The sequence below is a fragment of the Carettochelys insculpta genome, chromosome 28 (assembly GCF_033958435.1).
Source record: "Carettochelys insculpta isolate YL-2023 chromosome 28, ASM3395843v1, whole genome shotgun sequence".
In the NCBI taxonomy this organism is placed as follows: domain Eukaryota; kingdom Metazoa; phylum Chordata; order Testudines; family Carettochelyidae; genus Carettochelys; species Carettochelys insculpta.
Window position 1 is genome coordinate 1,846,048 of NC_134164.1, and position 22,086 is coordinate 1,868,133.

General features: G+C 50.4%; 1 protein-coding gene across 1 annotated transcript in view; it reads left to right on the top strand.

Annotated features, from left to right (window-relative positions):
* SKAP1 (src kinase associated phosphoprotein 1) overlaps window positions 1–22,086 on the top strand; it is a 227,651-nt gene that overhangs the window by 170,628 nt on the left and 34,937 nt on the right. Inside the window, exons 6-10 of the mRNA XM_074979091.1 lie at window positions 164–244; window positions 1,217–1,300; window positions 6,506–6,630; window positions 8,138–8,201; window positions 10,619–10,807. Of these exons, the coding sequence (XP_074835192.1) occupies window positions 164–244; window positions 1,217–1,300; window positions 6,506–6,630; window positions 8,138–8,201; window positions 10,619–10,807 (543 nt within the window). The remainder of the gene's footprint in view (window positions 1–163; window positions 245–1,216; window positions 1,301–6,505; window positions 6,631–8,137; window positions 8,202–10,618; window positions 10,808–22,086) is intronic.

The window sequence follows — 22,086 nt, forward strand, 5'->3', positions numbered from 1 at the left end:
TTTCATATGTGAGGCCAGGCTATGCATGTGTGTGCACATGCTGGCTGCATACATGTTTGTGCGCAAATCGGGTGTCTGCAGTTATGCATGGCAGAAACAGAGCACTGCCTGCAGGTAGGAAATCTTTTGTGTATTTCAAGAGACTTTGCTTTGCTCTCTTTAGAGTGGGATGACGCCCTTCAGAAACCAGCTCAAGAGCTGGGGAACGTTTTGAAGCAAGGATACTTGGAGAAGAGGTCCAGAGGTAACAATTGAAAAAATCAATTTTCAGGTGACCCATAACAAGGGGTAGCTGGATTCTTACTCCTTAAAAATGCTATATAAATAATTCTGAGTGTGGGGTGGTGGTTGTGGGGGTGAAGAGATTTGTGTTCTGTTTTGTGTTTTATTTCGCAAATTCAAATCTGGTCTTCTCTGGAAGGCTCTATGGACGACTGGAGAACTTAATAAGCGTATGACAGCAGTGATTCCAAGATGACACCTGATAAACCAAAAGGGAAAGACTTTTAAGTCAAGAGCTATAATGTACCTTGGGTGGGAGTTTGAAAAGTGCCAAAGTGATTTACGAGCTTGAGTAATATTGGCAGTCAATTGAGTTATGTACCTAGATCACTCTGAACATTTCGGAAAAGCCCAGCCTTTACTCAAGCTTAATACTCACTGTATTTAACTAAAGCCCGTGGAAGGAAAGATCATCATTGACAGACTCCACTGTAATAGGAGTCTTCCAAAGAACTCTCCAACCAAAATCGGGTAAATAAGATTTCAGTTCTTGATTATCCTGAATGTGAAGAACAAACAGGAAAAAAAAAAGCTTTCTGCAAGGCAGGGTGCATGGAACCTCTCAGGGTTTGTTTGAGGGGTACAACTTTGCAGGTTGTCATTCTACTCAATGAGCAAAGCCCAGAAATTAGATTAAACAGTGTCGTCACTAGGGAGAAAAGTGGGAGTTTAATCTCACGTTAGTTACCAGGTGTTAGCTAAACTGAGTTAAGAATGTGCCTTTTTTCCAGTGAAGGTGTGCCCCTGGGGGTCAAGGATGTGGGGTAGGATCTGGGGGCATCAGCACCATATCAAGTGCTCAGTTTGAGGATTGCTAAATTTGGGGAGGCAGGGAAGGAAGACTTACGCTGACTGTTCATACACAAAAGAGATCCTGAGACCTTACCCATAGTGCATGTAAAATCTCCTCTCTTTGTTTCGTGTTTCCTCGCAGATCACGGTTTCTTCAGCTCAGAGTGGCAGAAGCGATGGTGTGTTCTCACCCAGAGGACCTTTTTATACTATGCCAATGAAAAAAGTAGGTGGCAAAACACCTGCCTTGCATTCTCCAAGCAGCTTGAGGTGTTGGGAGCTCAAGTGGACTGGGACAAGCCAGGACAGGTCCTTGTTTAGCACTAATGTCTCATGGGGAGATAGTTTCCGAGCATTCCCTGGGGCTTCGGGGGACACATATGGCCCCAGCAAATTGAGTTCATTCCTTAGTTTGCTATACTGAATCCTGTCATTTTTTTGAGATTTGTATTAAAGTAGTGACAAGGGGATGCATTGTGGCTTACGCTGTGAAGCGGAGAGGTTGTTATCTCTTTTGTGTTTCATTCCCTCTTACGTAGCTGTGGATGTTCTCATCAGTCATACAAATCACTAATCTTTGGAAGAAGATTTAACCCTGCTTCGAGCTCTTCGCCTGTGGGCTGTATTGTGGTAGTGAGTTCCACACTTCAAGTTCCTCCTCTCCAGTTTGCACAAAACAAGGTGTTGGCTGCCATTTGCAATGGTGCCTAAGGGGTTTGGATGTGCAGTTCTTCTTACACGTCACAGCTCAGCCCTTAAGAGTCCACTGCTTCCAACTGTCAGTTTCGCACGTGAAGCTCCTACTTCTCATTTCATGCAGCTGGCAAATAATTAGGATGTGCTGGAGGGTAGTGATGCTGATGCTGAAAGAGGCATCAGCTGTAGACACTGTTAGAAAGACCGTGGCTATGTTTGATTTCAGTGTACTTATTAGTGAAGAATGAAAGACAAGAAACATGGGAGTCGAACCGTGTTTAAATAAAATGCTGAACCAAGTTGTTCATTAGGCGCAAGCAGGGCTTTAATTCCCCAAGTGACTGCATATAATCCATGTGTCAGTATATATAAATATTTTGCAGTTATGCTCCATCAGGTACATATAAACACACAGCTAATACCTCCAACAGAGTTTGGCGCAGCTAGATGTATGGGCTTTGTTATGCAGTTCTGTCCATCTGGAAATGCTGCATGCTGACCACAGTAATGCACGCGCAACCAGACACATTGTATTCTTTGTTTTATGACAACTTTTCGGCTCTTCAGACAAGATTAAAATCCTTCAGCGCTGACAGGAATGGCTTTGTCTTTCTCTAGCACACTTCTTCTGCGGGATCTCAGCACATGTTGAAAAAATTAATAATTAAGTTTTACAGCCCTAGTTGCCTGCCGGGGTAGATCTGTTTCTAAAGAGACATTATTAAAGGTACCAAAGGAAACCATCCCACTGTATAGAAAACAGAAGGAGGGTAACAGACTACCCTGGCCTAAGTCTTCAATGACCTGAAACATAAAAGGATCCTACAAGTGGAAATAAGGACAAATTACAAAAGATGACTTTAAAAAAAAAACAAAACACATGCAATCATGTAGGGACAAAATTAGAAAGGCCAAGGCAGAAAATGAGATTAAATTAGCTAGGAGCATAAAGGAGAAATGTTTTACAGTAAGAAAGGAGAGAATGACCAAGTGCTCTCCACCCCTCAGCCTTGGGCCTGCCCTACTGACTCTTCCTACCCCTCTTCCACCTCTAGCCCTGCCCTTCCCCCAAAATCTCCACTTCCTCCCAGCCTCTTCCCACACTTCATCCACGCTCTTCCCCTTTTCTTCCTGCATGCTGCAGAACAGGTGCATGCAGGAACCTCTGGGAGGACAGGGAAGGAGTTCATGGGTTGGGTCATCAGCAGGTGGGAGGGGCTGAAGAAGTGGGGAGGAGAGGAGGGTGCCAGTGGACACTGAGCACCCTGGAGCACTCACAGAATGAGCATCTATGAACATAGTGAGCATCAGTGTCAGGCGGACAGATCTGAGGCTAAAAGCAGGAGCATAAGTTGAGAATGACGGAGGCCAGTTAGGTATTTTGGGGTCAGAAAGGCCTGATGAAATAATCCCAGACTGCCAAAGGAGCTGGCTGAAGACGTTTCTGAGCCATTCACTGTTATCTCTGAGAATTCACCGAGGATGGGACAGATCCCAGAGGACCAGGAAAGAGCAAACTTGGTGCCTATCTCTAAAAAGGGGATTGAGGACCACACAGGGTATTAGAGACCCATCAGCTGGACTTTGGCACCCAGAAAGATAATAGAACAAAGCAAAAAATCCATTTGTAAGCCACTAGAAGAAAATCCCATGATCGGTAACAGTCCAAATGGATTTGCACAGAACAAATCATGTCAAAGCAACCTCATTAGGCTTCCTTCAACAGGTTAACAACCTTTGTGGCTAAGCTGGGAAGCTGTAGGTGTGAGCCGCCTCAAACATAGTAAAGCTTTTGATTTTTGTCTCAGAAACAAACCAGAGAAACATACCCTAGGAGAACCTTTCATATGGTGAGCACACAACTGGTCAAAAAAGCTACCCAGAGTGGTTCTCCATGTTTCACAGGCAAACTGGAAGGGCCTATCGAGTGGGGTCCTGTAGGGATCTGTCCTGAACTGGTGTTATTCGGTATCTTCAGAAATAATTTGGACAGTGCCAAAGTAAGTACATTTGTAAAGTCCACAGATGATACCAACCTAAGCCTGGTTGCAGGCACTTCAGAGGACAACATTCAAATTCAGAATAATCTCCAAAAACTGGAAAAAGTGATCTGAAATAAATAGGATTAAATTCAATGAGGACAAAGGACAGAGTACTACCCATAGGAAGGAACAACTGCAGATACAATACAATGCAAATACAGACTGGGAAACGACTGCCCAGGAAGGAATATTGTAGAAAACAATCCAGAAGTGATAGCGGGTCGCAGGCTAAATATGAGTCGTCAACTTTCCGCTAGTTCAAACCGTGTTGATGTGATTCTTGGAGGTATTAGCAGGAGCGTTGTAAACAAGATACAAGAAGTAATTCTCCCGCTCAGCACTGAAAAGCAGTGAAGTCTTGTGTCCAGTTCTGAGCCCCAGGCTTGGGGAAAGCTACAGCCAAGTTGGTGGGAGTCTATCCTAGTGGTTCGAGCAGCGAGCTAGGAGCCAGGACTTTGGAGTTCTATCCACCCAGCCCCAGAAGAGAGCGGGAGTCTAGTGTTTTGAGTGGAGGGAGCCAGGAACCCCAGGCTCTATCCCACCCCCAGAGGTGGGTGAGAGGAGGGAGGTTGGGAACCAGGACTCTTGGGTTCTATACCCCCACCCCAGGGAGAGGAGTGAGAGTCTAGCTTAGTGGTTAAAGCAGGGAGCTGGGAGTCTCAGGTTCTATCCTGCCCCTGGGGGCGGGTGGGAGTCTAGTGGTTAGAGTGGAGCAGGGCTGGGAGCCAGGATTCTTAGGTGTGTCTCAGAGCTGTGCACCAGGAGTGCCATCCCATGCTCTGCACATACATCCCAGTGTGTGGTGGTGGTGGCGGCAGCAGCTCTGGTGGGTTGCAGGCATCAAGTTGAGGCTTGGGGATGCCTGGCCCAGGGGGAGTGGGAGGGATTGGGTTAGAGTGGGGGTGCTGGGGAAGGGGATTGGGTTATGGGAGGGGGGTTGCTGGGGGTGCCTGGCTTTTGGGGAGAGGAAGGGTGTATATATATATGTCTGTATAGAGAGAGAGAGTGAGAGAGGGTGTGCTGTGAAATTCTAATGAGTAAAGAAGTGTGCCACAATGTGCTAAAGGTCTCTGAGCACTGGTATAGGTAACTACACAGACAGTCCTGTCGCAGTACAGCGGACTGGATGACCTATCACAGTCTCACATTGCTATGATTCTGTGTATCACCCTCCCACGTTTTGCAGATGCAGAAACTGAGGCACGGATCCAAACACCTCCCTGCAAATCGGTGGCAAAAGCAGGAATAAGACCCTGGTGTTGTGCTGTATCCTCTAGCTGTGCTCTCTCCCTTTGCACAAAAATAGACCAGGTAGTTGCCAGTTCCAATAAGGAAAGGATGGGACAGGTTTGCAGCTGGTGTACATTGGACACAGGTCTGTTGACAGCAGTAGAGCCTTGGTCATTCACACCAGCTGAGGATCTGGTCCAATTAGTATACAAGGCAAATTCTCAACCCCCTCATTAAATAAAAAAGCAGTAAAGTAGCAACAGTGCTACTTTACTGCTTTTTTGTTTTAATAGTATATAGACTAGCACAGCTTTCTCTCTGTTATCCTCGTTAAATAATTTCTCTTCCTATTCCCGAAGCCATTAATTCTTCACCAGCTGAATAATCATTTGTAATGTATTTGCTCAAGTACCCAGAGGTCTGTGCTTCAGGACAACTCACCTTAGCTGTGTCTACACGTGCACGCTACTTCAAAGTAGTGGCACTAACTTCGAAATAGCACCCGTCGCGGCTACACGCGTCGGGCGCTATTTCGAAGTTAACTTCGACATTAGGCGGCGAGACGTCGAAGTCGCTAACCTCACGAGGGGATCGGAATAGCGCCCTACTTCGATGTTCAACGTCGAAGTAGGGACCATGTAGACGATCCGCGTCCCGCAACGTCGAAATTGCCGGGTCCTCCATGGCGGCCATCAGCTGGGGGGTTGAGAGATGCTCTCTCTCCAGCCCCTGCGGGGCTCTATGGTCACCGTGGGCAGCAGCCCTTAGCCCAGGGCTTCTGGCTGCTGCTGTGGCAGCTGGGGATCCATGCTGCAGGCACAGGGTCTGCAACCAGTTGTCGGCTCTGTGTATCTTGTGTTGTTTAGTGCAACTGTGTCTGGGAGGGGCCCTTTAAGGGAGCGGCTTGCTGTTGAGTCCGCCCTGTGACCCTGTCTGCAGCTGTACCTGGCACCCTTATTTCGATGTGTGCTACTTTGGCGTGTAGACGTACCCTCGCAGTGCCTATTTCGATGTGGTGCTGCGCAACGTCGAAGTTGAACATCGACGTTGCCAGCCCTGGAGGATGTGTAGACGTTATTCATGGAAATAGCCTATTTCGATGTTGGTACGATGTTGGCTTCACGTGTAGACGTAGCCCTTGTGTGTCTGTGTGAGCCTGACAACCTTTCCGTTCTTGGTACAGACCCACAAGGGTTGATAGAAGGGCCTCTGCTTTGTTGGCTCTTTGCCCAACAGGGAAGATGCTACAACCCTTCTCCTGAGGATACAGATGCTAACATCAGGAGCTTAAGATCTTTCTTTCCACTGAACTTGATGAGCCACCTCTGGGCAGGGCATGGCTCTGTGCCTCAGTTTCCCCACCTGTGAAATGAAGGTAATACACCTTCTGTGAAGCATACTGAGCTCCTTCAGTGAAAGGTGCTGCTGCCCTGCAATGCCAGTGTTGTTATTTATTATTGTAGGCAAACAGCCAAAAGATGCTTTCCCCATTGAGCAATACACGGCCCAGCTGGCTTTTCACCTGCGCAAAGACTCCCGAAAAGAGTCCTGTTTCAAACTCCTCTGCCCTGGCAAACGCAGCTACGAGGTAGGATCCAGAGAATAAATGGTCCTTTTTAGAGGCTCTCTGATTCCCCAGCCACTTTGAGCATGAGAACTCTGCATGTATGGTACAACTCCCTGTACCTAGTGTACTAGCGTCCAGTGCTTCCTGTAAGTTGAGCACTTGGGCAGCTCTCCAGTTGAGATTCAAATGCCACCCAACTGATGAGCAGAGTGCTCACAGCAACCCACATGTGTTTCTACGGGTGGTGCACATCTGCACATGCCTGTAACAAAGTTTATTCTGCACACGGATGAAAAAAAACTAGAGGGACTATCCGGGTAGCATTTCTGCTATTTATTGTCTGGTCTGCCAGATCTGGGGATTGTCTGAATTTCTGCCTGGGCTGAGACCTTTGTCCCCATCATCAGTCCCGATTCCATGGCCAGAGAAAAAAGCTGGAAAGTTTTGGTGCCTCTTGTTCTTGAAAGCTGATGTCTGTCTGGAAAGCTCATCTTGACTGAAATCTTTCCAAGTATCTCTTGTGACCTGCTGCACAGTGTCCAATCGGCCCTGCTTTGCTGAGCAATACTGATGGGGGCCAAAAACTTTGCTGGGCCCCTGGGCAAAGTGGGGGGGCATCTCTGTGATCCTGGAAGGGGCAGGGCCAGAGGCGGAAGGGGTAGGGCTTGCGCAATGAGACCTGAGTACCCTCTTTGCTCCTCCAGTGCTGTGCTCTGGCGGTGACTTAAAGGACCCAGGGCTCTGGCGACTGCTGGGCCCTTGAATTGCTGGGCCCCCTTTAAGCTCCCTGCCCACCTCTATGAGCAGGCCTGGACACTGACCTCTATTCCCACCCGGAGAGTCTGGTGCTCTGCAGCTTTGCATCTCCTGTGGGTCTTCATACCAATACAAAGCGGAAGTAAAACACAACCAGGGCCAAAGCATTTTGTCCTCATCTGACTCAGCAGCAAATGCAAACACAAGCTGCAAAGTGCTCAAGAAACAGGGTCCGGGAAGCTTAGTGGTAAAAGGAATGTTGCAAACCTCATTCACACTGGCTGGAAGGGGCTGAGCCTGGTCCCCAGCTCCCTCTGCTGCAGTGGGCAAGGCTAGAAATGGCTATAATAGAAACGATCCATAAACTTTGAAGCTGAACATCCCTGAATTTCTGGAGGGAGCGAGAGGGCTGGCTCTGGGATTGTGGTTGAGTCTCAGTCATATCACTACTTGGAACATTTTTTTTCTGCTGATTTCAAATCACCTGAATCATGAATCCAATCTGACATCCTCCAGGTAGGTCAGCAGCATCCTCCCACTTTTACAGATGGGGAAACAGAGCCATAGAGGGGTGACCCGAGGTCACCCCCGGGGTAAGTGGTAGGCCCAAGAATAGGATCCAGGAGTCCAAGTCAGCTGCTGTACCACTAAATAAGTTGCCCGAGCCAATAAGAGAATCCCGGAGCCTTGAATCCCAGGCCCCTGCTCTAGCAGTTTGTCTTCACGGTTTGCTTAAGACATTAATGGCATAACAAATGAATTCTCTTCCTAGTTTACAGCTTCCAGTCCTGCGGAGGCCAAAGACTGGGTGGATCAGATCCAGTTCTTGTTAAAGGGTGAGTAGCCCTGGAGCCAATGTATTTGACTTTACAGTTCATGCAGAGAGTCCGGGGCTGTTGTCTGCAGACAGCTTTGCCCTAGCCACTTCCACTGGCCACCCACCACTTCCCTCGCTAGATCTCAAAGAACTTGAGAACTACTGAGGAATTAGACCTCACAACCTTCCAGGGGGATATCTGTATTATTGGTATTCCCATTGCACAGATGGAAACATCTAGAGATATCTAAAGTCAGGGGGCAAGTCAATGTCAGAGCCAGGGAAAAAAACCAGCAGTCCTGATTCTTAGCCCCCTGCTGTAAAGCCAGACAGTATTCCCCCTGGGAAGCTGGGCTTCGAACCAGTGTTGCCTGTAAGCTGAGTGCTCAGATGATTTCCCAGGAGAGATTCAAGTGTCACCCAGCTGATTAGCAGAGCCATGGCAGGCAGCATATATTTCTGTGGGTGGTATACACCCACATATGCCTCGGTGCACACCAAAAAATTATTCTCACCCGGGGTGGTAGGGAGCACTGCTTAGAACATAGTCATCTCCCCTCTTGGTCCTGTTCTTTCACTCCTAGCAAATCCTTCCACTCTACTGCAGTTCTCTCCCAGTACTGATGCCTTTACATTCGTCTCCACAATAAATGAAGGAGTCAAAAGGAATAATGACAAACAGGATGCGACCAGAGTTCCCTGTGAGCTGAGCACTTGGGTAGCTGCCCAGGAGAGAGTCAGGCGCCACCCAGCTGATTAGCAGAGCACCCACAGTGGGCAGTGTTTCTAATGGTGGTGCACATGCTTTGGTGCACATAACAGAATTTATTCTGCCCAGATGTGAAAAATTAGAGGCAACCAAGGCAGCCCATTGAGGATTAAAAACCTAATTTGTGATGACAGAGGATTCACCGACCTGTTGTCTTCTTAGTGGGATGCTGGCTGCCTGCTTTTTTGGCACCCTCTGCTGGCCAGTTCCTGGGGCTGGCACTGCCCATGGTGTGTAGGAAGTCATCCCTGGGCAAAGCTGCTATTGACCATCTCCAGCCATTCCCCCATTAGCTACCATGACCAAAAGTAGCAGGAGGGAGCTTGAAGTATGGAGGAAAAGGGCCCAGTCATCTAGCCATGATTATTGGACTGTGGTCTTCTGTTGTGGGAGAGAAAGGCTGTTGTTGGAGGTACAAGCACCGCCAATTCCACTCCCTGTCTCTGCTATGGAGAGAGCCAACCCCTGTGAGTTGTTTTTGACAGAAGCTTCCTATGCACTTGAGTAGGGCTCAAAAACTATTTGGAATTCATGCTGTGGCTTACCACAAAGGGCCAGATTCTGACCTCGGTTTTACTGTTGGAAATCTGAGGTCACTTCTCAGACTTCACCACAGTGGCACCAGATTTACATCAGTTTAGCAGAAGTCTGAATCTAGCCAGAGATGTGGAAATCTCCTAGACAGGGAAGGTGGCTTTGCTTTATTTTATGTACCCTACAAGACAGTCCAGTCTGTCTCTTAAAACCTTGGCCCTGCTGGTGAGTCAGTTTCATCTCTATCTCTGTGACAAGTCCACTGTCTACATTTCCTTTGCTCTGTGCTATGTTGGGGTCAGTCTCCTTAGCAGTGTGTCCTCTGGGCAGTGGCAGATTAGACTCCGAACCAATGGGGGCTGTGCCCAGGTGCCAGCGTTCCGTGTGAGCTTTGGGCAGCTGCCCAGGAGAGATTCAGGTGCCACTCCACTGATTAACAGAGCGCTCGCAGCCCGCACCCTGTAATTCTATTGGTGGTGCACATCCACACAGGCCTCGGTGCACAGAACAAAATTTGTTCCACCCATGGCTGGAAAAAAATAGAGCGAATCTTGCAAGGGACCCTAGGAAGATGGGGGCTCCTGCACCCTGACCCACTCTGCCTTCCCAGCACTCCTGACAGGGAGCAAGTGTGAGGGAGAGGTGCTTGTCCTGGAAGGAACGTGAGGGAGCAGAAGGGACAATCTTTTGCACTTTGACCCCATTTCCCTGGCAAAAATGCTGGGGAGGCGTTCCCACTTATTTTGGCCCAAGGTCCCTCACAAAGGCCTCATCCTCCTTTGCCTCTGGGTGAGAGAGAGGCTCATTAAGAAACCCTCAGTCCCATTTTCCTGTGTGAGAAGCAGCATAGCTTTTCCCCCTGGGATTCCCTCCCTTTCCCCAGTGTTTCTCATCCCTCTTCCTGACCCTCACCCCATGTACTCCTAATGTGTGCATTAATCCAGACACTCATGGGCTGTACGTGGGGTGGTCCAGACTAGTCTGTGCTGGAGAATGGGATTTGTGATGAGTGCTGCGGGGATGAGTAGCCTGACTTTCCTGGTATATTTCAGCCCACGCATTTAACACCATGATTTATTTTCCTTTGATTCCTTTCTTTCTTTTACCATTTCCTCCCCATCTCCCCCGGCCAGACATGAGCTCCCTCACCATCCCCTACGATGAGGAGGAAGAAGAGGAGGAAGAAGAGCCCTACGATGACATTGATGGCTTTGACTCACGACATTCTGAATCCTGTAACAATGCCCTCAGAGTGGAAGAGGAGAAAGTTGCGGTGGCAGCCAATGGGGAAGAGGATGAGGACATCTATGAGGTTTTACCAGGTGAGCCATCAGGCAATGCAGTGAAGAAATGCACTAAGCGGTCGCAGGGGGCTGCAGGCGCAGCAGGGGGCCTTCCATTCCCCCACACGCTGGGAGGAGGGTGGCTGTTTCATTAGAACATTTCTACCCAACATAATGTGTTTGGATCAAAGTGGCTTTTCCCAGCTCTGGTCCATCTGGTGGAACAGCTCCAGGCCAGCAGATACCAGCTGGACAGGTGGAAGGCAGCTCAGGATGCAGCCTGGGCTAGGGGAAGAACAGAAAGGGCCAGTTAAGCTGCCAGGTGGAGGCAGTAGGGAGTGAAAGCAGGTAATCAGTGAGGGCCAGCTGACCTCGTTGCGAGAGTGCTGGCAGAGCTTAAAAAGCTGTCCCAGGCAGGGGAGGGGGAGAAATTGAGTGAGGACATGGGTGATGTGATGTCATGTCATGTCATGTCATGTCATGTCTCGTCTCCCAGAGATGGTAGTGGGGGAAGTGTACCTGAGCTCCCCTCCCACCAGTGAGACTGAAGCCCTGACCATGGTTAAGGGGGAAAGGACTGACCAGCAAGCCCAGATTGGCAGAAGTGGATGCCCTGCAGCTGGAGTGACCATCTGTCCCATATTGGGTGGGACAGTCCTGTATTTTGGATGCCAAAAAGGTGTCTTGACTTATTTTTAAAAAGGGTTAAATTGTCCTGTGTTCAGGCTGTTTTCTGTGACCTTTTCCACCAGCAGCTGCCCAGATACAGCTGCTGGCAGAAGTCACTTCCCTGAGCCTTGGGGAAGCCAGGGGGAGTGTGGGCAGCTGCCGTATCCCTGTGGCTTCCCTGGGGCTCCCAGAGAGCACTGGTGTCTGCCCCTTCCCTGGGGCTCCCAGGGAGGCTGGCAGCTGCAGCTTTCCCAGGGTTTCAGGGCAGAGCCAGAGACTACTGCTTCCCCAGAGCTCCTGGTGAGTGCTGGCAGCTGCTGCCTCCTTCCCAGCTCCCTGGGGCTTGACAGAGGTGGGAGGAGCTGCCTCTCCCCCCATATCTCCCTGTTCCATATTTGGGACAGGGAGATAGGTTGCAGGTAGGGCAACCATAACTTCTCCAGCAGAAGAGAGGTGTGGGACCCTGGCAAGACCCAAGGATATCCTGCAACGCTGTTCCATCACAAGAGTTAACCCCTTTGCTCCCAGGGCATTGGATTCTCTGGAGCCTCTGAAATCAAGGTGCCTGCTCTAAGCTAACCCAGATGACTGGGTTCAAAGCAGGAGAGGATCACAGTAGTCCTGGCTGAGCCTGTGATGCAGCTTGTGGTCTTGCCAGGGGCCGTAAATAGCAACATTCAAGACATACAGTAATGCCTCCCAGTGGGTGTGAGAGCAAATCCAGGTGTAGCAGCCAGCTCAGGGACTCCAGAGTAAAGCCAGACAGTTCAGAAGGGCCATGCGCCCTGCGCTATTCCTGACACTAAAAAAGCCCAGTGGGATCTGTCCCAGAGCCTGACATTCACACAGCCAGGCTGGCAAGAGACTGTGTTCCCAAGCTGGCTTGTTGTAACTCCTCAGATCTATGCCCTTCTGGACCAGAGTGAGTCTGTCCATGATGGAATCAGGCAGGCTTGTGCATCCTCACCTGTTCGATCAGCAAGGTGGCTAGAAAGTGCAAGCGCATCCATGACACAAGCTGCTGTTAGCACCCCTGGATGTGGTGGAGATGAACCCACCTCCTCCGCATGGCCCCATTGACAATTGTTCCAACTTGGGGAACAAGACTGATATTTACAAGCATCCTGGGGTGAGCGGCTGCTTTCCTGCCACTGCTGATTTATACCCTGTCCTGCTTTGCTCCAGCTTCCTCTCCTCCTGTTCCGGTTTAAAGAGCTGCTACTGTTTCCTTGAGAAAGTTGGAAAATATTCGAGTGGGAAACAATTCTGCCATTGTCTCTTTCCCCCCCAACCCCAACCACTGGTCCATCTGCCCCTTAAGCTAGGAGCACTGCATGAAAATTAGGTCCTTGTTTCCTTCTATTTATTTTTGGAGCTTTCTATTTTTAGTGATTTAAAAACTAAATTGAATATTCCAGGAAGTTCTACTAGGCAACAATAAAAAGATCAAGAGCTCGGGCCCCAGGGCCCATGTGCAGCAATTTGGCAGCCGTGTTAAGGCGGCTGCAGTCTGTAGAGCACTGGGCAGATTCTATTCCTTGCTGTGCCGCCAACTTGCCATGTAACTTTGGCTCAGCTACTCTCCTCTGCCTCTGTTTACCGTGCCAACCTGTTGTTTCTTTCACCTGGGTGCGCTCAGGAACAGAGGCTGTATTGTGCTGCGTAGATGGGCAGTGCTGTGCACAACAGAGCCCTGACTGCAGTTATTTTTGGGTGGTGGGGTACTCCAAGATTTTGGAAAGTAGTCAAGGACCACACCTTTCTGTGAAGGGAGTGTGGGTCTGGGATCTGCCTTGAGCTCTTCACAAGGCTTGGAAACCAGCCAATAGGGGCTGAGAAATTGTGCTGAACTGCCCTGCCCCCAGCAAAATCTCTCAGCTCCTGTTGGCTAGCCAGTGAATAGGAGCTGAGAGGTTTTGCTGGGGAGGCTCCTGAAGCTGTCCCTTTCACCAAGTGCAACATCTAAATCTGTCTGAGCAGCCTTCAAGGGACACTGCCCACTGGCTGCCAGTTCTGTTTCCCTCGGACTTAGTGTTCTCTCCTCTTGCAGGGAGAGAACCCCGGATGGGACCAGGGGACGAGCAGCTAACCCCTCTGTGTAGCTTACAGGCTTGTGGATGGACGGAGGGGAGGGACGCACTGAGCACAGTCTGATGAAAGCCAAGGCATTTGCTCAGCACTGAGGACAGAAAGGCTGGACCCTCCTGGAAGGGCAGGCTGGGGCTGGCCTCCTCACACCAGCCTTCCTGTGCTGCCCGGACCACCCAGCCAGGACTCTGGCAGCAAGTTTAGAGGGTCCTGCATTCTAGCCACTGCTGCAGCAGCAGGCAGGGGTCCCAGGCCCTTTAACCATCCAGCTCTGGTGCAGCTGCCTCCTTGTCCCCTTTCCCACCCCTACCCCATCAGTGGCCCTGCATTTGCCACTCCACACTGCACAAGCCTGTTCAGCACTGGTCACAAGCACTGAGTCTGTGGGTGTTCTGGGCTCAACCACTCATGGAAAAAACCCTGGGTGCTCAGCACTCACCAGCCACATCTGTGCATCAGCTAAGGGAGGTGCCTGGAGGGGCTGAGAACAGTGGGCAGGTGGGGCTGTTGAGCGAGGGGTAGAAGCAGGCAGGGGAAGAGTCAGAGGAAGAAGGAAAAGGTGGAACAAGGACAGGGTCTTAAGGCAGCATGGAGACAGGGCCTCCCTGGGAAAAATAAAAGTCAGCACTTATAGAGTGTAAATCTTAGAACTGAAAAGAACCTTGAGAGGTTGTTGAGTCCAGTTCCCTGCCCTCATGCCAGGACCAAGCACCATCTAGATCATCCCTGATGTTTATCTAAGGTGCTCATAAATATCTCCAGTGTTGGAGATTCCACAACCTCCCTAGGTAACTTATTCCAGTGCTTCACCACCCTGACAGTTAGGACATTTTTCCTAATGTCTAACCTAAAACTTCCTTGCTGCAGTTTGAGCCCATTGCTTCTTGTCCAATCCTCAGAGGTTAAAGAAAATAATTTTTCTGCCTTCTCCCTGAACAACCTTTTGAGCACGTCCACTCCCAGCCTTCTCTTTTCCAAACTAAACAACCCCAATTCTTTCAGTCTTCCCTCAGAGCTCAAGTTTTCTAGACATTTAATTGTGTTTGTAGCTCCTCTCTGCTAGCGATGAGCAGCCTAGGCTAGTAAGTGGGCTGCATGTGTGGTTCTCTTGTCATTTCTGTGAGCCACAAGATTGTTGTAATCCACACGGTCTCCCAGGAGAGGGTAGTTTTGCTCACTGCGCTGGCGTGCCTGGAATTTGCAGGCTATGCCAACTGAACTGTAGCAGCTCTGCAATAGGCTGCAGGCGGAGCACATGGCTCTCACAGTCACTGTCACACACCTCACTTCATGGACCCTGGCTTTATGGGGTATCACTTTCATAATACTGGTAGGGGAAAAACTACGCAGATGGAATCTAGTGGAATCCAGCAGGGGATTACTTGAGGGTCTCATGCAGGGTGCCAGCAGTCACTTCCCCCGGCACTCACTCTAGCAGTGGGCACTGGAGTGATGACCCATCAGCCTGCTCGACTCTGCCCCGCCGCCAGTGTTCCCTGTATGCTGAGCACTTGGGCAGCCATCCAGGAGAGATTCAGGTGCCGCCCAGCTGATTAGCAGAGCGCACACAGCTGGCAGCCTGTGTTTCTATGGGTTCTGCACAATCGCACATGCGTCAGTGCACATAACAAAATGTATTCTGCCCATGGATGGAGAAAATTAGAGGGAACCCTGGCAGGGGTGAACTTGGTAGCAGTTTGCATGAGTGTGAGGAAAAACTTATACATCCAACTCTCTATTGTCCAGCAGCCATTCATTCACACCAGTGCAAAGTGGGTGAAAAATGCTACCCAGTTGGAATAAGCGAGATTTGCACGCACACTGGACGTGTGTAAGTAAAGCCACAGCCTGCAGGGAAGGGAAGAATTGGGCCCCATGTTTCTTCATATATGCTGCTACTGTTTCTTTTTCATCCTTTCTGCTGCTGCCGGGAAGAGGCTGGGCTGATTGGTTTCCCCAGGTGAGGGCTAGTGCTGGGGCAGGGACATCGCCCTGGGCTGCTTGTTTTGCAGAGCTTGGCTGCTGAAACCAGGGGAAGCCAATTTTATATCTTGTTTTGCTCTATGTCATTTTCTGGCTCCCATGCGGATGCCTGGTTCTGGGATGTTCAGGCTGCGGCAATGGACCATTTGAAGTCCAAGTGAAACTCTTTCTTTAACAGGGCTGGTTTTGTAACATGCTCTGTGCAAGGCCCTCCTGTCGCTCTGAGCTTTGTTTGTCACAGCTTGCAAAAAAAAAATCCTCCTTTGGGGCCTAGGTCAGCCCAGCAGGTCCAAAAGTCCTTTGCCCTTCCCCAGAGCAAGAACAACAACAAATGGTTGGAATGCCTGAACCTGGCCACACCTTCCCCAGGCTCTGCACACCCTGATCTTCTTGCAGCCCAGATGTTTTACAAGCAGTGAGGTCAGGTCCAGTTCATCTGGTTCTGTATTTTCTCCTCCTAGTCCCCTGTACATGGGTGGGAGTCAAGAAGCATTGTGAAAGCGATAGATCAGCTGAGCGGCTCCCACAGTGCACTGTGCCATGGTGCGACATTATCTGCAGCTTCTGCTCCCAGCAACTCGGGCTGGGCATCATGGTTAGGTGATTCAGGTTCCCAGAAAGCACCAGTACTATAACAGCTACAAGGAAATGTCAAAATAGGTGCCACTAGAAAACACAGTGGCTGTGTGGGTTAGGACAAGGGTTCCCTCAATTTTTAACATCCATGTGTGGAATAAGTTTTGTTGTGTGCACCAAGGCATGTGTGGATGTGCACCACCAATAGAAACACACACTGCTGACTGTGGGAGCTCTGCTAATCTACTGGGTGGCACCAGACTCTCTCCTGCCCAAGCACTTAGCTCACGGGGAACACTGGCTAGGACAAGGAGAACAGGCAAGCATTTCAATCAGGGAGTCCCTCCTTTTGGGGCCAGTGCATCCTCCAACCCCTGCACCACTTATTTGCTTGCCCAAGGTGAATGGCTCTTGAGAGATAGGACAGCTGCCTGTTGTCTCCTCACCTGTGCTCCCCAGTTGAGGGCATCCCCCTGCAAATTGCAACACACCCGGCTAGGGGCAAACTCAGCTGAACATCAGCATGGGTTGGAGTGTGATCAGGAAGAAGTTACTACTCAGGAATCCTGGGTGATGGAGGGAGGACAGAAGAAGGCAAAAGAGGGCTTGCGGGTCTCAGTCCTTCTGATGGGAGCAGCTGCAGGAAGTATAGATGTGGGCTGCCCCCCTTAGCAGCCATTGTCCTTTGCGGTTTCCAGGTCTGGGTGAGAAGAGATGGTCTCGTCCCCCTCCACTAGTGGAACTCTTGCTAGACAGGCCCTGTCTTATCAAAGGGGAACTGGAATCATAAGGGAAGTCTTGTGGGTCAAAGTCACTTCAGTATGGTCACACCTAGGGACTGGAGCTAGGGGCAGAGTGATCCAGGTCTGGTCTGCAGCCCACTCAGCTACATGAGTCTAGTGGGCATTGGAGGCAGCACATTCACGGCTGTGGCCTTGGCAATGGTTAGGCAACCAAGCTCCACAAAACCACTGCACCCTTCCTTCCCCCAGGCTCCAGTATTGCTCAGGGCTCTTTGGAGAGGAGGGGATTTTTGTAGTGCAGTGGGGTGCCCGGGCCTATGGAAGTTGGGTTATGGGAGGCAGGTATTGGGGAACTGCAAAGAGAATAACATTTTAGAGAGAAAGGATGGTCCAGCAGTGTGGATGAAGAACGAGGTTCAAGACTGTGTGACCATAGGCAAGTCACTTAGCCTCTGTGTGCTGCAAATCCTCAGAGAGAACAGCTGTGCCCTGCCCCCAGGGCACTGGGAGGCTAGATCCATCAAAGATTGGTAGGCACTCTGACCCTGGAGTAACCAAGCCAGGTATGTCCCCAGGAGACCTACTGGAGGAAGGTTCTGCTTTTCCCAGCCCTTGGATCTCCAGGGGGTGTGTGCTTTTTATTATGCAAATGACAATCTCTGCTGAGGTCGAGCTATTCCTTTTTCTCATGTCCCAAGTTTTTTTTTTTAAAGTGTGGGGGGGAGATAATTTCCTCAGCAAGTCATCGTCGTTAATGAAGTTTTACAAAAACAGATACAACCAAGGAAAAATAAAATTTCACAGGTGATAAATTTTTCCAATTTCCCTGGCAGAATTCGATACGATTGTTAAATTAAGAGTGAAGGTGTCTGTTAGGAAGCAACGAGCAGTGATGGGTAATTTTATAGAGTGGAAAATTGAATCAAATTGCTACATTAAAACACAGCTCCTCTGAGAGTCGGCCCCTCGCACAGGCCACTCCAGCATCGCACCAGGGGCTCTGGAGCTGGAGGAAGGGGTGGGAAAGACAGATTCCCCTGTCTCTAGGAAATCCAGGGTTGGGAAATGGGCTTCCCTTGCAAGGATTCAGAAGGGATCTGATTTCCAAAACCACTGTGGTTGAACAAATCACACCCAGAGCCATCCCATCCAAAGGACGGTTCAGGGTGGCTGCCCCAAGCCCTGTGCTTCGGGAGTTCCCCACAACAGCCACCTCAACCATCCCAGGATGGACTAGGAGGGTTACCTAGGAGGAGGGACCAGGTGCGGAGCACCAGCAGGGGTCAGGTCCTCCAGTACTCACAGAGGCAGTGGGAGCTGGGGTGACCCACTAGCCTGCTCTGCTCTGCCATACTCCACCACTCTCTCCCAGCCCACTGTGCCTGGTTTCACCATGGTAGCATGCCTTGGACCCAGGGTATGCCACTGCTGCAGAGAAGCAGAGCACAGCAGGCTGGGACAGGGCGGCTGGAAGGGTTCCCTCTAATTTTTTCTGTCCATAGGCAAAATAAATTCTGTTCTGTGCATTGAGGCATGTGTGGATGTGCAGCACTCATAGAAACACACACTGCCAGCTGTGGGTGCTCTTCTAAACAGCTGGGCAGCACCTGAATCTCTCCTGGGTGACCACCCAAGTGCTCAGCTTCCAGGGAACACTGATTTCAGTGTAAACAGCCTACCTGCGTCCACAGAGGGACATCTCTGATGCCAATGAGGTGGCCGCTCGCTGCAGAAGTTTGCTCCCCTGCTCTCGCCCCAGTGCCATCCTCCTGCCTTTTGAGAGCTGCACCTTCATTCTGTCAGCCCAAACACCCCCACTGACAGCTCAGTTAATGGGGCCTGTTGAATCCTGAACTCTGCCGCCAAGGGTCTCCCACCCCCCTGCTCTCCATACTTTGACTACAGCTAACCTCCTTCATTGCTGTCCCTCACCACAGCACCTTGAAGCTTTGCTGTGCTCTGGACAGAGAGGAAGGTCTGCCAGCACATGCCAGCTGGGAGCAGTTTCAGTGCGTTCAGTGGCTGGGGCCAGCCCTTGAGGTATTTTCTCCTAGTCTTCAGGATCCTACAGCATCTGCAGGGCCACCCCGAGCCAGACAGGCGGGTGAGTGAAGCCTGTCCTAGAGAAGTCGTCCCAGTAAACTCCCCACCAGGAACATTTTCCTGAGGAAAATCCAACCCCAGGCTTGTGAATTCTCTTCTTTCCTTCGTAAAAGCCTCCATCCATCACAGCCCGTCTGGGGCGCTGTGCAGCTGGGAGAAGTTGGCGTTTAATTATGATATTAATGTTTCAATTCATGGCTCCCAGTCCACATGCTCAGCCTTCCACTTGTGGGCTGGCATCAGGCACAAACATGCCACACACAGCAGGGGAGCCTGCTGGAAATGGAATTAGAGCCTTGAACATGCCAGTGTCATTTGGGGCAGGGTCCCCTCCTACAGTACACAGCAGAGCTTGCTGCTTAGCCAGGAGCGAAGTAGCCTTGAACACACTGATATCCTAAGAGGTGGCACTGCCCCCCTTACAGGGCCAGCCAGCTGCCTGTGGAACTGCGCAGCTCTGCGCACGTCAGCGTTGTGTGACCCCATGCCACTCTGTGTCACCCCGGGGTGCGGTTTGACTTGCCAGGGAGATGAAATTTCAATACCCTCCCCCAACATCCCAGAGTGGAATGTCCCATTGTGCCAGGGCAGTGGGTGAGGTGAAGGATTCGAGATTCAGGGCAGTAGAGAGCAGCTGCGGGATGCTGACTTCAGCCTGTGTGGGTAGCAGCGTGTGGCATGCTGTGAAAGATCTCTGCCTTCCACCGTAGGAGATCCCTTACCCATCCCCCTACACTGTACAACACAACAGAGGGGAGAGCTGTACTGAGGACCAATGTTCCCACTAATTTTTCCAGCTGTATGCAGAACAAATTTTATGTGCATCACCCGTAGAAACACATGCTGCTGGCTGTGGGCGTGTGGTACGCATAACAAAATTTATTCTGCACATAGATGGAAAAAATTAGAGGGAACACTGGTGGTGTCCCATTTTTCATTGAAAGGTCAGTGGCTTTCTCAACTCAGTGAATCAGCTGAGAGAGAATCCCCCAGTCTTGATTCCCAGTTCCTTGCTCCAGCCACTATCAACTCTCTTCTTCAGAGGCCACTCCACTCCACCCTTTTTTAGGGCTGGCAATAGAAACTCAAGCCCCTTCTCTTCCCCCTAGCTTTTGCTTCCACACAGAGTTGGAAATAGAATGCTGAAGATGTGGCTCTGACCACTGGACAACGCTGTCTCCTATGACTCTAACTTTGTATGTGGGGTGGGAGGGTCTGGTTAAAACATTCTCTGATTTGCCAAATGTAAAATCAGGGTGAGGGGGCAGGGGAAGGAACCTGGCTGGGAAGGGCGTTCTTTCCTTCCCTTGCCATCCACAGCACCTTCTTGGAGCTGAGCACAGAATAAGAAAAAGGACCAGTGTTCCCTGTAAGCTGAGTGCTTGGGCATCCACGCAACCAAATTCAGGTGCTGCCCACAACCTCCCACAGCTGGCAGCAGGTGTTTCTAATGGTTGTGCACATCTGCACATGCCTTGGTGCACAGAACAAAAATTATTCTGCCCAAGATGGAAAAAATTAGAGGGACCACAAGGGACTTAGGTAAAGTTTTGTCTTCTGTGGGCACTGGAGTCAGACTGAACCCATTAGAGGTGGGAAATGCAGAACCACAGAAGCTGTAATGTCAACAGGAACTGGCTCCACTCTCTGGAGGGGTTTCCCGTAAAGCAGCGGGGAAGCAAGACAAATAACCCTCTCTGGAAATGTCAGTACATGCTGTACTGCAGAGCAGCCTCCTGCTAGGAAAGGGTGGGAAGGAGCCAGGCAGCCTGCTCCACTGCAAGGCAAGCACGTCAGAGGCACAGAAGGCCTGATGGGGTTAGCATCGTTAATGCAACTTCATTTTCTTCTGCGCTCTGAAAGTTAGGTGAAACAAAGGCTCCCCTTGGACCATCATGTGTTTTCATGTGCCAATGCCAGCTGCCAACTTCCCAAGAAGGGAGAAGAGGCCAGAATGTTTGGGGAAATGGTAATCTGACTGCTCGGCTCCGATGAGGGCAAAGATGTCCATAGGGCACAAGCAAGGATGCAGCTGAGGTTGTAGTAAAGCTGCAGATTGGGGGAGAGGAAAGGCACAGATTGCAAGTCTATAGGGGTGCCCTAAGGAGTATGCGGTGGGCGAGGTATGGATGCCTGGGTGTGCAGAGAGGAGATGGTGAAATTGGGGCACATAAATTACAGGGGGTGGCGTATAGGCAGGGTGTTGGTTGGCCAGTCAATAGGGTGTGATCAGGAGTAAGTGGAATGTGAGTGGCTGGGGCATCTCCGCATGAGAGGACGGAATAGGGACTGAAGATGCGTTCATTATTTCCACCACAGTTGCACAAAGAGGCCCTGATCAGGGCCCCATTGTGCAAGGTGCTGTACACACACATAGTGAAAAGGCCATCTCTGCCCTGACCCACTTACAACCTAAGGCGAGCACCTTTGGTTCCCAAGAGTCACATCTGAGTTCAGCTGCTAAGGCCTTCAGGGCTCGGGGAGAGAATGTTACTCCATGCTGCTGACTGTGTGCGCTGTCTGTGGTGCCTGGAACATGCCCCTCACTGTGATAGTGCGGTGCCAGGGCCCAAAATTTGTTAGCTGGCCTCATTTCTCCAGCTTATGTCCTTGCCACCTCATGCTCTGGGTAGCTTTTTGGCCTGATTGCCAGCATCCATCTGAACAAGTGCAGGTGAATAAGGTGCAGTTTGGCCTAACCAAATGGAGGGCAAATGCCAGTGTGCTGTACACTCCAGCCCCTGTTCCGTCTTGGAGGAAATACGCAGAACTAAGTTTCCCAGGTTTTAGGTTTTTGGGGGGAGGATCCATCAGATCCAAACCTCTGGAATGTACTTCAGAAAGGAAGGATGGCCTAGTGATTAGGGTGCTAGGCTGGGACATGGGAGACCTTCAGTCAGTTCTCTACACTGCCACAGCCTTCCTGCATATCATTGGGCCAGTCACTTAGCAACTGGGGTGATGTGAGGCTAAATATAATACAGTATGAGATGCTTTGATATCATGGCCATGGTGGCAAGAGATGGGCACTTTGCACTGCTAGTTTTGTGCACTGGTGCAGTCCCAAAGCTGGAGCTTGGAGGGTTCCTTGTCTGTTGTGTGGGTTGGACCAGCCAGTTACCTTTGGAGTCAGCCATCAGCTTATTACCGCAAGGC